The sequence below is a fragment of the Muntiacus reevesi genome, chromosome 4 (assembly GCF_963930625.1).
Source record: "Muntiacus reevesi chromosome 4, mMunRee1.1, whole genome shotgun sequence".
Lineage (NCBI taxonomy): Eukaryota > Metazoa > Chordata > Mammalia > Artiodactyla > Cervidae > Muntiacus > Muntiacus reevesi.
The window spans coordinates 160,211,024-160,229,200 of NC_089252.1; the positions used below are offsets into that span (position 1 = coordinate 160,211,024).

The following is an 18,177-nucleotide window of genomic DNA, read 5'->3' on the forward strand; positions in this document are numbered from 1 at the left end:
ACTGTTCCATTTTCTTTACTTATTTTAGTTCTTCTAATCTTCAAGGCTGAGTCTGAATCTTTCTACCTGAACTTTTTTCTATCCATCACTTTTAGGGATGTCTCCTTCCTCCAATTCCTATGTTGTTAATACCACTTATTTGGCAATTTAGCACATGATACATTGTACTATTACTGACTAAATATATGTTCACTCTCCCCAAGCATATTAGAGAACTATCTGGACAATCTAGTTCTTTTCCGTTGTCAGGGTCAGCATGGCATTCTTTCAAAGGTTGAATCTCAAGAAACATTTACTGATGGTGGTAGCAATAATTCATAAAAAATAAGCTTAATTTCATTTTTAAAAAGGATGAGAGGAGAAACAAAGCTGAGGCTCTGAGAGTTGAGACTCACAACCATCATTAATGAACGAACGTGTCCTAAACTAGGAGCTATATGTACATCTTCTAGGGGAAGGGGTTGTGAGAGGCAGCATCACCGGAAGTCAGCAGTTTGCCTTTCAAGATGCAATTTAAAAAAAAAATGGGCTTGGGCCTGCCTAAGCTATATTTATTTTCTGGCCTCTTCCTTTTGATGAGATAGTAACCACTGTAGCATGGTTGTCCATGGCAGGAATTGATATTCCAAAGAACAGACCTGAATATTTTCACTTAATAAAAAGAAACATTCGGTTCTGTCATACACGTTGGAATTAAAAACACACCGTCCTGTTTATGACGTCAAGAATCGGGGCCCAGCGCGGTCGGTGACTCAACGAATCCCAGCAGTTAGCCCATTGTTGCAGAGCGGCCCACAAACCAGACGCCATCAACATCTCCTCAGGACGAAGCTCCCGCGGGGCCCCGCCCACCCCGGGTCCGGGAGCCTCATTGGCCGGCCTTCCGCCCGCCACTTCGACCGGCCCGCGGGATTTGGCTCGGGAGGCGGGCGTTTTCCTTTCCGACACTAATTGGTCGAATCTTAATGACGGCATGGGGTTTTCCGAGCCTCAATTGGTTCTTAGGCTTCAGAATGGGCGGGGAAAGGCAGAGCGACAGGGCTCAAGGAGGGAATCGCGGAGTGCGCCGGCGCGTAGTCGAGGACGCTGGGCAGAAGCTTTTGCCAGGGAACCTACTGTTGACGCCCCGCCCCTCGGAGCTTTTTGTCCCGTTAACTGTCGGGGTGGCGGGGGCTCCAGCTCAGGCCGACATGCCGGTGCGCTTCAAGGTGAGGACGGGGTCCTCGGGCCCGAAGCCTGATGGGGGGAATTAGGACGGGGCGGGTGCGGCGTGCCGGAGCCTCACTGGCTTTCTGGGCCGCGCCCCTCGGCCCGGTAGAACCTGTCAGCTCCCGAGCCTGCCTGTCACTATCCCGGAGGATGTTCATCCCTTCTTACCTAGCCCCCTCTCCGCTCACACTCCGTTCTGAGTTGTCGCCTGGAAGAGTTAGATGGTTTGAGATGATGGATTTCTTTGGGGGGGGCGGTGCTCAGAGGCGTGTACATAGAAGGCAGTTTATAGTGGGGACTGTGGCGGCTTCAGATTGGGACACCTGTGGACCACATCACAGCTTAGCGTTTAACACCCCTTCTCTTTAAAACTTGAGAGTGCTTTATGTCTTTTAAAGGCTTAAGAAATGGGACCCTGACAAGATTAAAGACAGGGTATAAGAAACACATTATTCATAATCATGCGTTTCTTTAAGGTTTGTTGATAGTTCCAGGTAATTGGTAGTTGTCATGGTCAAGCGCCCTGCATCTTAACAGTTGACCACAGTGCTCCACAGGCCCTGCAGTCTTCTTTTATCTTGAGGGTTTGTATTCAGAATGGGAGGGGAATTTGTCTTTTCTCGGTTGATTTTACAAAACTTCACAAGGAACTAGGCATAATATTGCAATATAATATTGTGTACTCGATGAGAACTTCATTAGTTAGGATAATTATAGTGATGAGGACTTAGATTGCTACCCATTTTCAGACAAAAGCTCAAGCTTTTGAATCCAACATCCAGCAAAAGGGTAGCCGCTCTGAGCCTCAGATTCCTAGTAGCATCTGCCTCAAGTGGTTGTGGGGATTAAGGTTATAACACTGAACTGCTTAGTGCAGGGTTGGGTAAATATTAGGAGCTATTATTAAGGAGCTCTTCTGTGTTTAATTAGTCTTAAGTATTTCTGCTCTTTTTAGAGGTTCAGAAGTGATTTTTACTGATGTATCCTTTAAAACAACTTTCATTAATTACATTGTACTTAAGTTGTACTTTGCATTACAGGGGTTGAGTGAATACCAGAGAAATTTTCTGTGGAAAAAGTCCTATTTGTCAGAGTCTTGTAATTCCTCAGTGGGGAGAAGACACCCGTGGGCTGGACTTAGATCAGATCAATTAGGTAAGTTGAACAATTAGTTGTCATTATAACTTGGATAAACCTTGGGCAAAATGATTAAAAATCTGTGGTTTCCCAGAGTGTGATAGAGGGAGAGAGAGACAGACTGACTTGATTCAACCTGCTTCCTTAATTTCTCCCTCACTAGAACGTAAGATCTCTGAGAACAGAGCTCTGTCTTCACCACCATGTTCTTGCCCAGTACCTGGCATAGGGCCTTGGCACATTCTAAAGCTTATTAAAACTTTTTTTTTTTTTTTAATGAATGGATAAACCTGGGGTTGAATCCACATTTGCTGTGTGACTTTGGACAAACTGGGCCTGTTTCACCAAGTGGGACGTGGGAAGCCCCGTGCACAGGATTGTTGGGAGTGATGAATGTGAGTGATGTTCCTGTTAAGGGCTAGGTGCTCCTCCTGTGACCCCTGTGAGAGTGCATATGTATAGGATATAATTTCCTCCAATCTTAGATGTTTGAAGCCAGGAAAAGACTTGAGAGTGTGGTGCCAAGTCTGGAAACTAGTAAGAAGAGCATATTTCCAGGATTAGGTTTGGAGAACAAAGGGAAGAGTGGACTGGAGTGGGGGGTTCTTTTAATATTCCTCTGAATTGTCAGGCTCCTTTGCCCAGAGCCTGGCTTCAAAGCCCGACTGTCCCTGCATCTTAGGCAGGGTGGTGCTCATAATCCTCTCCAGATGACCAGAGTTCCACAAATTTGAGGCTCTGTTAGATTAAGTATCCCAACATAAATCTCTCAAATGTAGCTAAGCTAAGCCCATCGAGGGCCTTAAGGGATATTATGACACTGGGGAATTGGTTAACCACATAACATTTTAGCTTAGATCAGCCACATTTGAAAGGGTGGTGATGAAAGGAGACTGGGAGCAGAGCCACTTTGGAGTATGGCACCTTAATGAGAAAGGAATGGCTAGGGGGAGGGGCAGAGTGGGAACTCCAGTTTGTTCAAAGAGGAGGTGGAAAGCTAGCAAGGAACAGCAGTAGTGTTACCTAAAACTGGCTAGACATTCTCTCTGTCTTTTTCGTCCTAGTGTGTGCTGAGAGACAAGGGTGGACCACTTGAGAAGCTTCCCTTTTCATTTTGCTTTTCTTCCACCAGCCCTGCTCTGTTAAAGAGGGAAGTCTAGGGAGGTGGTCTTCAAGTTTTTTTTGGTTTCATACATGCTAAAAGCATCTAGAAAGTCTACCTCTCTCTCTTCACATTTTAAAGTTGATATTTAATTTTTTAAATAAAAAGTGTAATGACCGGTACAGTCAAACAAAGGATATGATTTCTGGCTTATTGTGCATACACAAATATCGTACACGTTTTACATGTATTTTGTTAACTTTAGAGCTGCTAGTTTAGCTCCGTTTACAGTAAATGTTCGTCATTTAATTGGTAAAGTCAGTCCTCATTGGAAAACTAATCAGATAAAATTAGAATTATTTTCCATGAGAAAAACGTCTGACTTTATTTTTTGGTTCACATAAATGCATTAATATGCATATATGCATGTCACATTATGACTCTCTTACACGTGAATTTTAGTTTAAGATAGGTAGATGGAAAAGGCATGGAGCTAGATAAAATAAGGTGGTGTTCCTTTGTTATTTCTAATCTCTGCCTTCTTTGCTTTGCTGTCAAATATTCCCCGACAGGAGTTGTGCTTTCTTGAATTGTTCCTTTGTTTGTCCTCCCCACCTATGACAATTTTTTTTTTTTATTCCATAGGGTGGTCGAGAGGTGTTTCTTTCTTTTGTAAAGTGGGCAAAGGGTGATTATGAAAGGAGCGGTGAGAAAGGAAACTACAGATGGCAGAGGAAGCCCTTAGGCAGCTCAGTGTCAGGAAGTGGCACGTACGAAGTGAGGATCTGGAAAGTGATCCTTTTAAGCTGCCATCTCTGCACCCCTCACCCGGATGTCTTTATATGCCTCCAGCCGTAGATGCATCCAGTGTGACGACTGTGGTCCAGGGGAGACTTGCACCACTGGAGACTTTGGGTCCGATGGCCAAAACATCCACAATAGAAGCTAAAGAGCTTTGGTTTTAGCTAATGCCAGATTGTCTGTCCACCTTCCCTTCTCTGCTAGTCTTAATCTTTCTTCTCCATCCCACACAGTCGTCTTTCTATTTAAAGAATGGCTCCAAACTAGGGCAGTGTCTCAGTGGCTGTCGTTCTGCAGAGCTCCTCTTACCTGGATAGAAGGTTAAGTTTTTTGGGCATTTGCTTTCCAGAGAGAAATATAGAGAAATAGTATCTTAGCTCTGCTTCAAAGGGTTCATTCTCTTCAACTTCTCAGGAACTCAAGGCAGATATAGAGCCAAGATCCAGCATAATGACATCTCATCGCTTCTCATCTTAGTCTGCACTGCATAAGAGAAGCTTTGTGAAAAGTTCCAAATTTTGACAGTACCAGGGCCCATTGTTCTGCTAAGTAGCACAGGAAAGTAATTAGAAACGGAGGCAACACATTCTGCCTGGCTTGCCAGGTCCATCACGTTGCAATTCTAGTGACTTGTGTTAGGATAACTTGAACATCATGACCCCAATTTAAAATTATGGTCAAACTTTTACTATTTATTTAAAGCAAAATTAGAGATTTTATGTTGAAAAACTGTACTTTTTAAAAAATCCTGTAACTGGAAGGATATTGTGTATCTCAAGTGAATTTTAAATTCCATTTCTTCTCTCATACATGTGATTCAAAGTTGTCTTTGTGGCTTTATGCTTTGGTTTCTGCTAATTTTGCATATTATATTTTGTAGGAATCACAAGAGAGCCAAGTTTTATTTCGAAAAGAAGAGTCCCTCATCATGACCCACAGATTTCAAAATCTCTTGAGTGGAATGGAGCTACCTCAGAGAATGATGTGGTCCTATCACCAGAACCTGAAGCCCCTAGAACACCAGAATCACAGGAGGCAGAACAAACAGAAGATGCTAACCAAGAAAGACTTCTTGCAGTAGAAGCCTGCAGGGGTCCCAAGAGAACCAGATCTCACTCTGCAGATTCCAGAACTGAGGGGGCTTCAGATATTGTAGAAAGTAAGGAGGATGTAAAAACAAACCATGTACCAGCTAATGAAAATGTGGAGCTGAAACATTCTACCAAGCCTCTTTCAGAAAATGTAGATGATAGGGTATGTGTATTCACTGCATTTTTTTTCAGAAGCGTAGAATTCTCTATAAATTTTATCATCATTTCAGTAATATTACATTTTGTGCTTGATTTTTTTCTGCTGTTTTCTTGTTCAAAGTATGTAGATAGACTATAAGGTGATAGTTGACTTTAGTTGTTATGAATTGGTTCTGTTCTTAACAGTTGCCATTTTGTACTGGTTATTTTCAGATATCCCTTCAGTGGGAAGACAGTCTGCCTCTGGATTTCATTTATCATATATCAGCACCTGAGTCCTAAGGGAGATATCAAGTTGAGACAGAGAAGGGGAGTAGGCTATTACTTCTGGCAGGGATGGTGAGCTGACTTATACCTAGGCCCTTTCAATTTCTTATTGTATACCAGAGGAAAAAAAACAGAGCTTCAGTTGGCAAAATGCAAAAGAAAGGAGGGGTCTGGCTGGATCTCAAAAGATCCTGCAGTTCTGCTCTCATGTCACAGCTGGCCTGTGGAAGGCCCCTTCAAGCACATAAGCAGAGGCTACGGGGCCCTGTGCAGACATCTCACTGCCTTCCACAGTTTTCTCCACTCTACTGCTTCCTCCCCATTTCCTGTCCACCACTGACTGGAACCACGGAGAGGCATTTAGAGCTGTTGGAAAACCAGGGGACACAAGGGAATCAAGGGAGGTAACATGTAAGTCTGATGGGCAGGGGAAAGGTGTCTCAAAAGCAAGGTGTGGATGAGGTGATGTGCTGTTGTTTCTTACTAATAGATCCATTTATGAATAATTGGTAGGAAGGAACTGAGAAATGTTACCTTTTGCTGGGATGCACAATAATTCCTTGACAGTATTAAGAAAGGAATTTTAAAGAGTCACAATTTAAAAGGAACATTATCGATTGGAAGTTTGCTCTATAACAATGTGGATATGGTTAACAATACTGTACTATACACTTAAATTTGTTAGGAGTGTAGATTTTTATATTGTATGTTTTTTAAAATCACAGTTTAAAAGTTTGAATAGAAATTTTTAATAACTTTGAATGTTTTGTTTTTTTTTTCTTCCCCAGCAGTTGGATAGACTTCTGCGGAAGAAAGCTGGATTGACGGTTGTTCCTTCACATAATGTCTTGAGGAATTCTGAATATCAAAGGCAGTTTGTTTGGAAGACCCCTAAACAACCTACTCCAGCTTTTGCAACCAATCAGGTAGTTTAATGGATGCAATGCATTTTTGAGTGCCATTATCTAATCTAGTGTTGCAGTTTACATAGAAAGAAATTAGCTAGTAGATCTGGAGGTAGGTTCTAGAAAAGTGAAAATGAGAGTTTTGCTAAAATCATTCTATTACTTCTGATTTATAGCAGTAATATTATACTGTCCTAGGCTACTGATGATCATTGTTGCCAGATCCATCACATATACTAAATATGAGACAGGGTAATGAAAACTTGAGGACTGGTAAGTTTTTGCATGCTGTGAATTTTTTTTACTTATAAAAAATAATTAAATTAAATTGGTTTTATACTGAAATGTTGTGTTTCATTGACTAATATATTGCACGTTTTCTGTCTAAGAAAGGCATAACTGCTTTGGGTATTTACTTTAATAGGTAAAAAATAGGTTGAAGTGATGCAAGATGTATAATTTTGTCTTTATATCAAATGAGCAGTGATAGGAATTGTCAATTTATGTTTATAAAATCCAAAAGCTAAAATGGTAACTGGAAGTGATATTAAGTTTCATTGTATTCTCACACAGTTTTAGTATTGGGCTACCATTACTAAAATATACTTTTTTTTTTTTTACTACTATAATTCTCTAGAAAGTTCTTAGCTCTTAACTCTCAACTCTCATTTATGTTCTTAACCATGTTCCTGGGTTTAAGTAGGAAACACTTCCATTTAGAATATCCCCAGAGTTCCATGGCAGCTTAGTCTTTTCTTTCCCACTTACCTGTGTACTTTATACATCCCCAAGGGCTGAGAGGATAATTAGGCTCAGAAAGACAATAACATGTCATCTTACACTAAGATAATATTTCCACTGTTACAAATTGTAGCAGATTTAGGCTTACTTGTTATTCAGTTTTTAAAAACCTGAAATATGTGTAACATTTTAGGAACACAGAAAATAACCTAAAGCAATACATTCCCTTTATAAACCTAGTGAATAGAATCAATACTTCTTTTGCTGGCTCACAAGTGTTCTTAGATAGAAAATGTACCTACGAAATATGGCCTGAAAATTATGATTGTTTAGTTTTTATGGAATATAAGCTAGAGATAATTCAAATCAAAACCCTATTGACAACTTTTACATATTTCAGTGAAAAGCATTGTGTAGAAATGTTCTTTTAATAGTATCAAAAGTATAAGTCACTAGCAAATGTCTTTACTACTAGCTTTATTGCTTTCATTAGTGAAGATTCCAGAGAACTTTTTGTAAAGAAATATTCTACTAGTTAAAGTGTATCAGCTGTTTCAGGTCTGTGGATTGGAGAGTTGTGTGGCAGAAATTTTTTCCATGCTTGTTGATGGGGAAACTCCTAAAGGAGCTATTCGGTTCTATTTTATCAGACACTTGTTTTCCAAAAGGATGTCTTATATATAAAGGAGTAAGAACAATTTATGGCAGAAAAGTTCTTGAGATTATACTATACTTAAAAAGATATACTATTTGGTTGTGAAGTGTAGGTGTATTATTCAGCATTATGAAGCAGTTATACACTTTATTTGAACTCCGTATCTTTTCCATTACTTTCTTTGTAATCAGTGGCAATATACCATAAAAAGGAAACCATATCATGGAATAATAAGGATAAAAGGAAACATTTATAAATAGAAACATGATAATTACCTGATTTTTTTCCTTGACTCAGGCTAAAAGTAAGTAAGCAAAGGGAAAAAAAAATGAACAAATGCATGTCAGATATTGAAAATGTTAAGAATATTTTATTGTTGCAGGAAGAAAAAAGTTGATGTCGAGGAAAAAACCTGTAGAACTGACAAAGTTGCCTTGTAAAGCTAATGTGTATTTTCATGTGATTAAAATCTGTCTATTTTCCTTATCCTATTGCCAAACTAATGGAGTGGTAGGGAACTTTGGGGAGAAAAGATGATTCATTATTTCTTTTGACTTAAGTATTATTTTGATTTAATAACTATTACTCAGAACATAGTAATGAGCATCAAAAGTTGACCTTTGGATTTTCCTTCTAGTTTTATTGAGGTCTAATTGACAAAAATTATGTAATTTTGATGTACAACATAAAATTTTGATATATGCATTCATTCTGAAATGATTACTACAGTCAAGCAAATTAGCACATATGTTGCCTCACATAGTTACCATTTTTGTGTGTGTGTGAATGTACAACACTTAAAAATACTTGAGATCTACCCTCTTAGCAAATTTAAGTGTACAGTACAGTATTACTGAGTTCTTCCCTGGTGGCCAGATGGTTGAGTTTGCCTGCAATGCAGGAGACCTAGATTTGATCCCTGGGTTGGGAAGATCCACTGGAGAAGGGAATGGCTACCCACTCCAGTACTCTTGCCTGGAGAATTCCATGGACAGAGGAGTCTGGTGGGCTACAGTCTGTGGGATCGCAAAGAGTTGGACACGACTGAGCAACTAACACTTTCACTTTTTTCACAGCATTTTAACTGTGGTCATGCTATACTTTAGCTCTCCATAACTTATTTATCCTGCATAGATGAAACTTTGTACTCTTTGACCAACATATATCCATTTACCCCATCTCCTAATCCCTGGCAACCACTATTCTATGAATTCTTTTAGATTCCACATATAAGTGGGATCACACCATGTAGTATTTTTGTCTTTCTGTGCCTGGCTTATTTCACTTAACATTAGGTTCTCCGGGTTCATCCATGTTGTAGCAAATGAAAGGATTTGTTTTTTAAATGCCAAATAATATTCCATTTTCTTTATCCATTCATCTGTCCATGGACACTTAGATTGATTCCATATCTTGGCTATTGTGAATACTATAATGAGCATGGCAGTGTAGATTATCTAGAGATACTGATTTCATTTCCCTTGGATATATACCTGGAATAGGGTTGCTGGATCATATGATAATTCTATTTTATATTTTTTGAGGACCCTTCATTACTGCTTTCCATATGAATTTACATTCCCACAAATAGTGTACAGAGGTTCCCTTTTCTCTACATCCTCACCAACATTTGTTATCTTTTATATTTTGTTAATGCCCATTCTAACGTATGTGAGGTAAAGTCTCATTGATGTTGATTTACTCCTTGATGATTAATGGTGTGTTCACGTACCTGTTGACCGTTTATGTTTTCTTTGGAAAAAAGTTCTTTTGCCTATTTTTAATCAGCTTTTTTTTTCTATTCAGTTTTATGAGTTCTTTATTATTTTGAATATTAACTCTTTATCACATATGATTTGCAAAATTTCCCATTCCATAGGTTATGTTTCAATTTTGTTGATGGTTTCCCTTCTTGTATGAAATGTTTTGGTTTGATGTAGTCCCACTTGTTTATGATTGCTTTTGTTGCCTTTGTTTTTGGTGTCAAATCCAAAAAAGACGCATGTCAAGCTTAGCTTATGTTTTCTTTTAGGAGTTTTATGGTTTCAGGGCTTGCATTCAAATCTATAATCCATTTTGATTTAATTTGTATATGTGGCATAAGATAGTAGTCTAGATTCATTCTTTTGCATGTGGCTATCCAGTTTTCTTAGCAGCATTTATTGAAGAAACCCTTTCCCCATTTTACATTCTTGACTTCTTTGTCATAAATTGACTGTATATGTGTGGGCTTGTTTCTGGACTCATTCTGTTCCATTGACCTGTGAGTCTGTTTTTATGCAACTCTTTGCCCATTTTTTAATCAGGTTGTTTTTTGCTATTCAGTTGAGTTCCTTGAGTTCTTTAAATATTTTAGAAATTGATCCCTTAAGAGATGTATGCAGGTATTTTCTTGTACTCAATAGTTTGTCTTTTCACTCTGTTGATTGTTTTCTGTACAGAGGTTTTTTTTAATTTGACACAATCCCATTTGCCTATTTTTGCTTTTGTTGCAATGGCTATTAATTAGCCATGTGAAATGAAATTATAGTCATATATAATTTTCCCTTTTTTATATCCTGATGATTCAACTTTATATGTGAAATGCTTTAAGCAATTGAAGTTCTAAGCTCTATATATTTAACAAAAAAAACTAAACTAAAGTAATTTTTGTTTTAAGGTTTTCCACAATAAAAGCAAATTTGTTCCACAATTCAAAGGTAACTCAGTCATCCATGAAACTGAATACAAAAGAAATTTTAAGGGCTTATCCCCAGTGAAAGAACCAAAATTAAGAAGTCATTTGAAGGAAAACGGAAATTTTGAAACAATATCTCCTGAAAAGAAGGTATTTGTCAATTGTTTAAACAAAAGAAAATTCTCATGATTTGAAACTCTACACATCTTCTTTTACTTACCACCATTTGCAACTTTATAAGTTTCCTTTTACTTATCACCACTTGAGATTTCTGTTTTTAGCTAGTTCATTAATTTGTTTGTTCACTAAATGTCAAATGTTCATTGAACCTTTCGTAGAAGCCAGGCACTGGTTGGTACTGAGAATACAGTGATAACCACACTAAGCCTTAAGCAGCTCTTGGGCCACGAGCTCTTGTTGCATGGGGTAGACAGAGATGTAAATAATTAAGTATAATACAGTGCAATGAATGCTTAATAATATAGCAGGTAAGTCTGCTATGCCTAATATCAAATGATTGGCCTTACAGTGATGTGAACTTCAGGGGTTACAGGGGTCATAGAAACACATACTTTAAATTAAATAATGGAAATTAAGACAGAAATAGACATACCGCACGTTATTTATTATAGCCAGTATAATTCACATGACTTACCTCAGTACATACAAACACCTACTTCTGTAAAAAAATTACAGCTGTTTAAGTTGCATCATCAGGTTAAAACTATTGTAAATTATAGGTAAATCAGGCATAGGTCCTATTTTTAAATCTCTTGGAATGTCATACCTATTTTATGGATTCTAAGAGTGAAAACTATATGACTGAAAGTAAAATGATTTTTATATATATAATAAATATATTATAGTTATATATGTATTATAAAAATCATACATATATATTATATATAATGTATGTGTATAATAATGTATAATACTTTTTTATTTGGGCTTAAAATATTCTTAAAGAGAAAAAGAATTGTTAAGTTATTCAGTAAAGCAATATGCTAACTTACTTTTTGGGACCTTCCATTTAATTATTGTAACAATTAAGTGTAGATTTAGAATATCAAGGGAAAATGTAAGACCAATGTTCCAAAGGTAGTTGAACATCTAAGTAAGTAAACTGGATATAATTAAAACATTTTTCCTAGCCAAGTATGTAAAATTTTTGTTAGAAAATGAAACCAATATCCTGAGCTATATACTTCAAGAAGCTAACCAGACATACTAGTTTCAAAACTTGCTTGTTGACTTGCGATTTCTGCATTATCTTAGTAGTAAAAGCTTAGCTTTAAAAACAATTATAATTCAGTATCCAAGTATACTTTATGACATCTGTATTTTCACTTTAATGTATGACATAAATGGAGCATGAAAGGTTCAAATTATTTTCATTTTAGTGTAATAAAACAGATGAACCTTTAAAATCAGAAGCAGAGATGGAATCAAAAGACTCAAACCAGCCTAAAAAGAAACTTACTCCTTGGAGACATCAAAGGCTTGGGTATGTATTTTGTAAAAAAAATATAGTATTTAGCTGATCAGCATGGTGAAATATTTACTCTCATTTCATTTCTGTTAGGAAGGTGAATTCTGAATATAGAGCAAAATTTCTGAGCCCAGCCCAGTATTTATATAAAGCTGGGGCTTGGACACGTGTGAAGGAAAACATACCAGATCAGGTGAGTATATAAGCTCAGTAAACCCACATTTTCTTTGATACTACTTCAGGTTAATTTCAGTAGTTTTACCTAGTAGTAGGGACTACAGTTTGAAGATATATGATGTGGTAATAGCACCAGAAGTATCAGTTGGATATTATTTATCAGTGTATTTACTTTTTTTTTTTAATACCAACTAGCTCCTTAGAGATTAATTATAAAGTCTTTAAAGTTAAAAATGTTTTCAAAATCAACTATTTATATTAATGAAGTCAGTTTATAGAATTGTAGCATTATAGACTTGATTATTTTATAACCTGCAGACCTCCACTATCAAGTGAAAGAAAGTGAAAGTGAAGTTGCTGAGTCATGTCTGACTCTTTATGACCATGGACTGTAGCCTATCAGGCTCCTCTGTCCATGGAATTTTCTAGGCTAGAGTACTGGAGTGGGTTGCCGTTTCCTTCTCCAGAGGATCTTCCTGACCCAAGGATTGAACCCAGGTTTCCCAAATTGCAGACAGACGCTTTACCATCTGAGCTAGCAGGGAAGCCCTCTGTTAAGTGAAGACTGATTAATTTTTCAAGATTAGTTTGTCTGACTGCACCCACTGTTAGCTTCTTATTTTGGAAGATTATCTCTTGGCCTGAGACTTTTTAAAATTAAGATGAGTTGGTAGTTAGGGTTTCAGTCAGTTCAGTAGCTCAGTAGTGTCCGACTCTTTGCAACCCCATGGACTGCAGCACGCCAGGCTTCCCTGTCCATCACCAACTCCCAGAGCTTACTCAAACTCATGTCCATCGAGTCGGTGATACCATCCAATCATCTCATCCTCAGTCGTTCGCTTCACCTCCCACCTTCAACCTTTCCCAGCATCAGGGTCTTTTCCAATAAGTCAGTTCTTCGCATCAGGTGGCCAAAGTATTGTAGTTTCAGCTTCACATTCTGTCCTTCCAGTGAATATTCAGGACTGATTTCCTTAGGATTGACTGGTTGGATCTCCTTGCAGTCCAAGGGACTCTCAAGAGTCTTCTCCAACACCACAGTTCAAAAGCGTCAATTCAGAAGCGCTCAGATTTCTTTATGGTCCAACTCTCACATCCATACATGACTACTGGAAAAACCATAGCTTTGACTACATGGACCTTTGTTGGCAAAGTAATGTCACTGCTTATTAATATGCTGTCTAGGTTGGCCATAACTTTTCTTCCAAGGAGCAAGCACCTTTTAATTTCATGGCTGCAGTCATCTTCTGCAGTGAGTTTGGAGCCTGTCTCTCTTTCCACTGTTTTCCCATCTATTTGCCATGAAGTGATGGGACCAGATGCCATGATCTTTGTTTTCTGATTGTTGAGGTTTAAGCCAACTTTTTCACTCTCCTCTTTCACTTTCATCAAGAGGCTCTGTAGTTCTTCATTTTCTGCTATAAGGGTGGTGTCATCTGCATTATCGGGGGTTATTTCTCCTGGCAGTCTTGATTCCAGTTGTGCTTCATCCGGTCCAGCATTTCTCATGATGTACTCTGTATATAAGTTAATAAGCAGGGTGACAATATACAGCCTTGACGTACTCCTTTCCCGATTTGGAACCAGTCTGTTGTTCCATGTCCAGTTCTAACTGTTGCTTCTTGACCTGCATACAGATTTCTCAGGAGGCAGGTAAGGTGGTCTGGTATTCCCATCTCTTTAAGAATTTGCCACAGTTTGTTGTGATCCACGCAGTCAAAGGCTTTAGCATAGTTAAGGTTTAGATCTAAACATTTAATGGACTCCAAGGATTGTTATATCTGAAGTCATGATAAGGTAACAATCCTTATTCTTGCCCTCATGGAAGAGGGCATTTTTATTTTTGTTGTTAATTTAAGATCTTTCTTTAAGATTTCCTATTTAAGATTTCTCTCTTTAAGATTCCCATGGTAATGTGACTTTTCTGGGGTGTTTGTTTTATTAATTACTACTGGTGGTTGAAAGTGTTTAAATTAGTGGAATAGTTTGCCTTGACTTCATGGTCAAAATCATTCAAAAAGCAAATTTGGAGTTAGAATAGAATAAGAATTTTTAGTTATGAGATTAGTGATCACTGATGGTGATAACAGTTTTAGTTAACCAGATCATAGACATTTAATATTTTACTTAAATCTTATATACATTTTTTTCCCTGGAAGATACTTTATGTGGTTGCTTTTGATGTACCAATAATTAAGGAATACCCACATTATCCTACTCCTAACATTTCATGGAATATTATTCACACTCTTCAAATGCACTTGGACATCGGTGACTTTATTATTTGAGTATTAACTCACTTCAAGTCATGTTATAGTTTTCTAGTCCATGTGTCATCTTCATTTCCCTCTTTCTTTGAGATATTATACTTTTTGAATCTATAAATAATCTAGTCACTAGGTATTTTAAACCAAGTCCCAAGTTCATATTCACATAACGTTAAGGTAGTTGATTTTTTTGGTCCAGTAGTTGTTTGTTATCTCCAAACTCTAACCAGTGGCACTGTTCCTCTTTAAAATGCTCACTTCAAGGGTTGTTTTTTTAATAATAACCAGCAATTGCAATTGTTAAGTTCTATCCTCAGATTAACTACTGGATCTGTGTTAAATGCCTTTTTTCCTTGATTTTTAGGTAGTCTTCTTATCACCCCAACCACACTGGTTGAGATCATTTTTTTCTAATGTACTTCCAGAAATTGAACTTTGTTTCAGGATGAAGTGCCACTTTTGGGAGATGTTCTATAATTTGACAGATTTTTAAGGACTTTTAGGTATAAGATGACTCTTCATTTTCAGGGGATGAATTTTGGGAAAAAGAAAATTTTATTCCCCAATTTTCTGAGTTTGAATCATTTAAATTTTAAACAAATTTAGTTGTGTTCTTAATTTAGAAAGAGAAATTCAGAAAGGAAGACATTTTATTTATAGCGTTTATGGCATGTAATCTGATTATATTACTTGACTTGGGAAGGGGTGTGTATATTGTTTTAATTGTTTGGCATGGCTTATTCATATCTTTTTTAGTGACTTTGGTTTTTGGCTGTGGGGATTGTTTTTAACACTGAGTTCAAACCATTGATTTTTTTACGCTTTCTAGCAGAACAAACACCTTACTTTGAAAATATCAACCTCCTATTTTTTCATATTAGTTTAGGATTGCAGAAGTTTAAAAGTATATATTTGCAAAATATCGCAACATTAGCATGAAGATTATTAACAAAGATTGCTGATAAAGTCAGTTTAAAGCATTGAGTTTTAAATGTCAGTAACAGACAAAGCTGAATAAAGTTTTTACAGAATTTCTGTATCTCCACTCCCTTCTTTAAAAAGAATCAGTGTCAAATAAAACTGGGTCACTGTGTACATGGAGGGGATGTTCGTCTATCCTCTTGTTGATCAGTCAGTGATGTCCTTCCCCGTGGATAGAACGCAGCCTTCTCCGCGTGGCTCCTTCTTGCTCAACCCTCACTCAGCGCAGGACTGGTAGGACCCCTTTTGAAGCCCTCCTCCAGTTTATATCTCATTTGTCTATTATGGCATAGATCATACCAGTGTTATGATAGTGATTTATCAGATGGGAGGAAGCTGGCCTCCTCTGCCCGATTGTGAGTTCACTCAGTGCAGGCCCTTTCTTGCTTAGCTTTGCGCCAGCCGTTAGTCCACACTCAGGACAGGCTGTGGAATCAGTGTTGAAAGGCTGCATTCTCCCTTACCTCAAGGGATTTGTAGGTTAGCAGGGGAGAATGACACAAGCAGTAATTCCAGAAAAATGAAGTATGTGCTAGTGAGGATATGCACGAAGAGCTTTGAGAGCGCAGAGGAGGAAGTGATCCTAAGACGTGAAGATTTTATCATGCAGGTGATGGGGTGACCATGATACATTTGAAGCATGCAAGGACTTACCAGGAATAAAATCTGGATTCTATCAAGGCACTTTATCACAAGGTTCCTGTGCATTCAGAATACCCTGATTATGAGTTCAGATTCAATCCGTGTGTCTCAGTTCTACCTGTTAGATGAAAAAAAAAACGTTAACTAGCAATTTTCTGCACGTTAAAAAAAAAGGTAAATGAATATGGCTCAATTTTTTTTGACAGTGAAGAAAACAATATTTTGAATTATCCTTTGGGAATGTTTCAGGTTTGGTTCATTAGAGCAATAGGATTCTATTGGGATTTTGTGGGGGTTTTTTTGCCCACAAAATGGTAGGTGCTGTCCTTTGCTTTGGCTGATTCGTTAGATGTAGCGCTTGCTTCCCTCTGCATCAGTAGTATCCTTAAGGAGCTGAGGATATGTTTTCTCCAGCTGCTTTCACAGTGCTAATTTCATTATATGCTTTTTTGTTTTCAAGTGAGAGAACAGAAGCTTTAGCAGACAGTATTCAGATAGCCTTTTCAGACTAATACTCTGTCTTTATGATAGGAAAAAATTACACAGTTTTTTTTTTGAGAGTAAATCAAACAGATTATTGAAAACAATTTTAAGCTGCAACTTAGTTTTTTTACATTGTGGAATTGTATTTAAGAAAGCCAGAAGGTGGCAGTATAATGTATAAAATGAAAGAGTTTCAGTGAGTATAACAGACTCCTTTTCATGTGAAAATATATTCTTTGCATATGAAGGAATTAATATGTGAGTCACCTTATATATAGTTCATCAGAATATTTTTGGGGGGTATCCTGTTACTTTGTTGAATTCATTACATCTATTATTGTGATAGTCTTTTAAATTATGTATTTAATACTGGTTTGGCTGATTACAAGGGAATGTTGAGAATTTGGAGGGGGAAGTCATGAGACTGTCTCAGTGGCGCTTCTGTGATGGTAGCAACTGTACGTAAGCCAAGAAGTAAAGACCGAGGCTCGGGCTTTCTGGCAAGTCAGTACTCTTCCAGAGGTGGGGAAACAGTCATTAGGTTACCTTGTGGTGGACAGCATTCCACTCATGCAAGAATGTCGTTGGTTTTCAAGGCAATGTTAAAGTATCTTGGTTACCAAATTAAATGTTGTTAAAAGTACTATAAAAAATATTGATTGACAAGTTTTTGGTATATATTTAGAAGGAAGAATAATAAGATATTTCACTGGTTCCCATTAATATTCTGTTATGGCATTAACCTGTCATTAAGTATGTTTCTGTGTTCCTCCTCTAGGCTTCTGTAAATGCCATGTGGTATGCGGAGGTTGGTCGCTTTCATGTTTTTAAAAATTGTAATAATTCATAGAGTACTTGTATAATTTCAGTTGAAGAAAGAAGTAGGTGTCAGTGTTTTTCTTAGCTGCTGCAAATTTCTCCCTGCCTGCTGGCCTGAAATAATTGCATTGTGCTTAAGCTTGACTCTTTTTTAATTTCTGCTTAAAAATGCACATAGTCTTATGAATGTATGTGGCTATTTTTGCCTTTCTTTCTTCTTGGTCTCTGGCTGTATTTGTGCAGTGTCTTGGATATTCTACCTGGTGTATTTGCAAGGAGCATTTAAAATAATACATGGTATCTCAACTCTCCTGCATAGGTTAAAGAACTCCGAGAGAAGGCTGAGTTTTATAGGAAACGAGTTCAGGGAACCCATTTTTCTCGGGACCATCTAAATCAGATTCTGTCTGAAAGCAACCGCTGTTGGGATGTCTCCTCAACTACGAGCTCAGAAGGAACCGTTAGCAGCAATATCAGAGCGCTAGATCTTGCTGGGTGAGATGTTCTTAGTGGATGGTGAAAGAGTATGTTACAGAGGAATGTGGATCATAGAATTATGTAGGAAAATGATATGA

The 18,177-nt window shown here is 37.6% G+C and overlaps 1 protein-coding gene across 7 annotated transcripts in view; it reads left to right on the forward strand.

The window, feature by feature from the left end:
* Positions 1-1,089: 1,089 nt before the first annotated feature.
* Positions 1,090-18,177, forward strand: part of MDM1 (Mdm1 nuclear protein) — a 28,239-nt gene continuing 11,151 nt past the window's right edge. Inside the window, exons 1-9 of one of the 7 annotated variants that reach the window (XM_065934677.1) lie at positions 1,090-1,208; positions 2,250-2,364; positions 5,130-5,503; positions 6,555-6,692; positions 10,727-10,894; positions 12,145-12,248; positions 12,327-12,426; positions 17,562-17,591; positions 17,922-18,097. In XM_065934677.1, the coding sequence (XP_065790749.1) occupies positions 1,191-1,208; positions 2,250-2,364; positions 5,130-5,503; positions 6,555-6,692; positions 10,727-10,894; positions 12,145-12,248; positions 12,327-12,426; positions 17,562-17,591; positions 17,922-18,097 (1,223 nt within the window). In that variant the 5' untranslated portion in view covers positions 1,090-1,190. Of the gene's footprint in view, positions 1,209-2,249; positions 2,365-5,129; positions 5,504-6,554; positions 6,693-6,869; positions 6,945-10,726; positions 10,895-12,144; positions 12,249-12,326; positions 12,427-17,561; positions 17,592-17,921; positions 18,098-18,177 lie in introns of those variants that run through there. The other 6 variants (XM_065934678.1, XM_065934679.1, XM_065934680.1 and 3 more) reach the window with 6 other exon arrangements.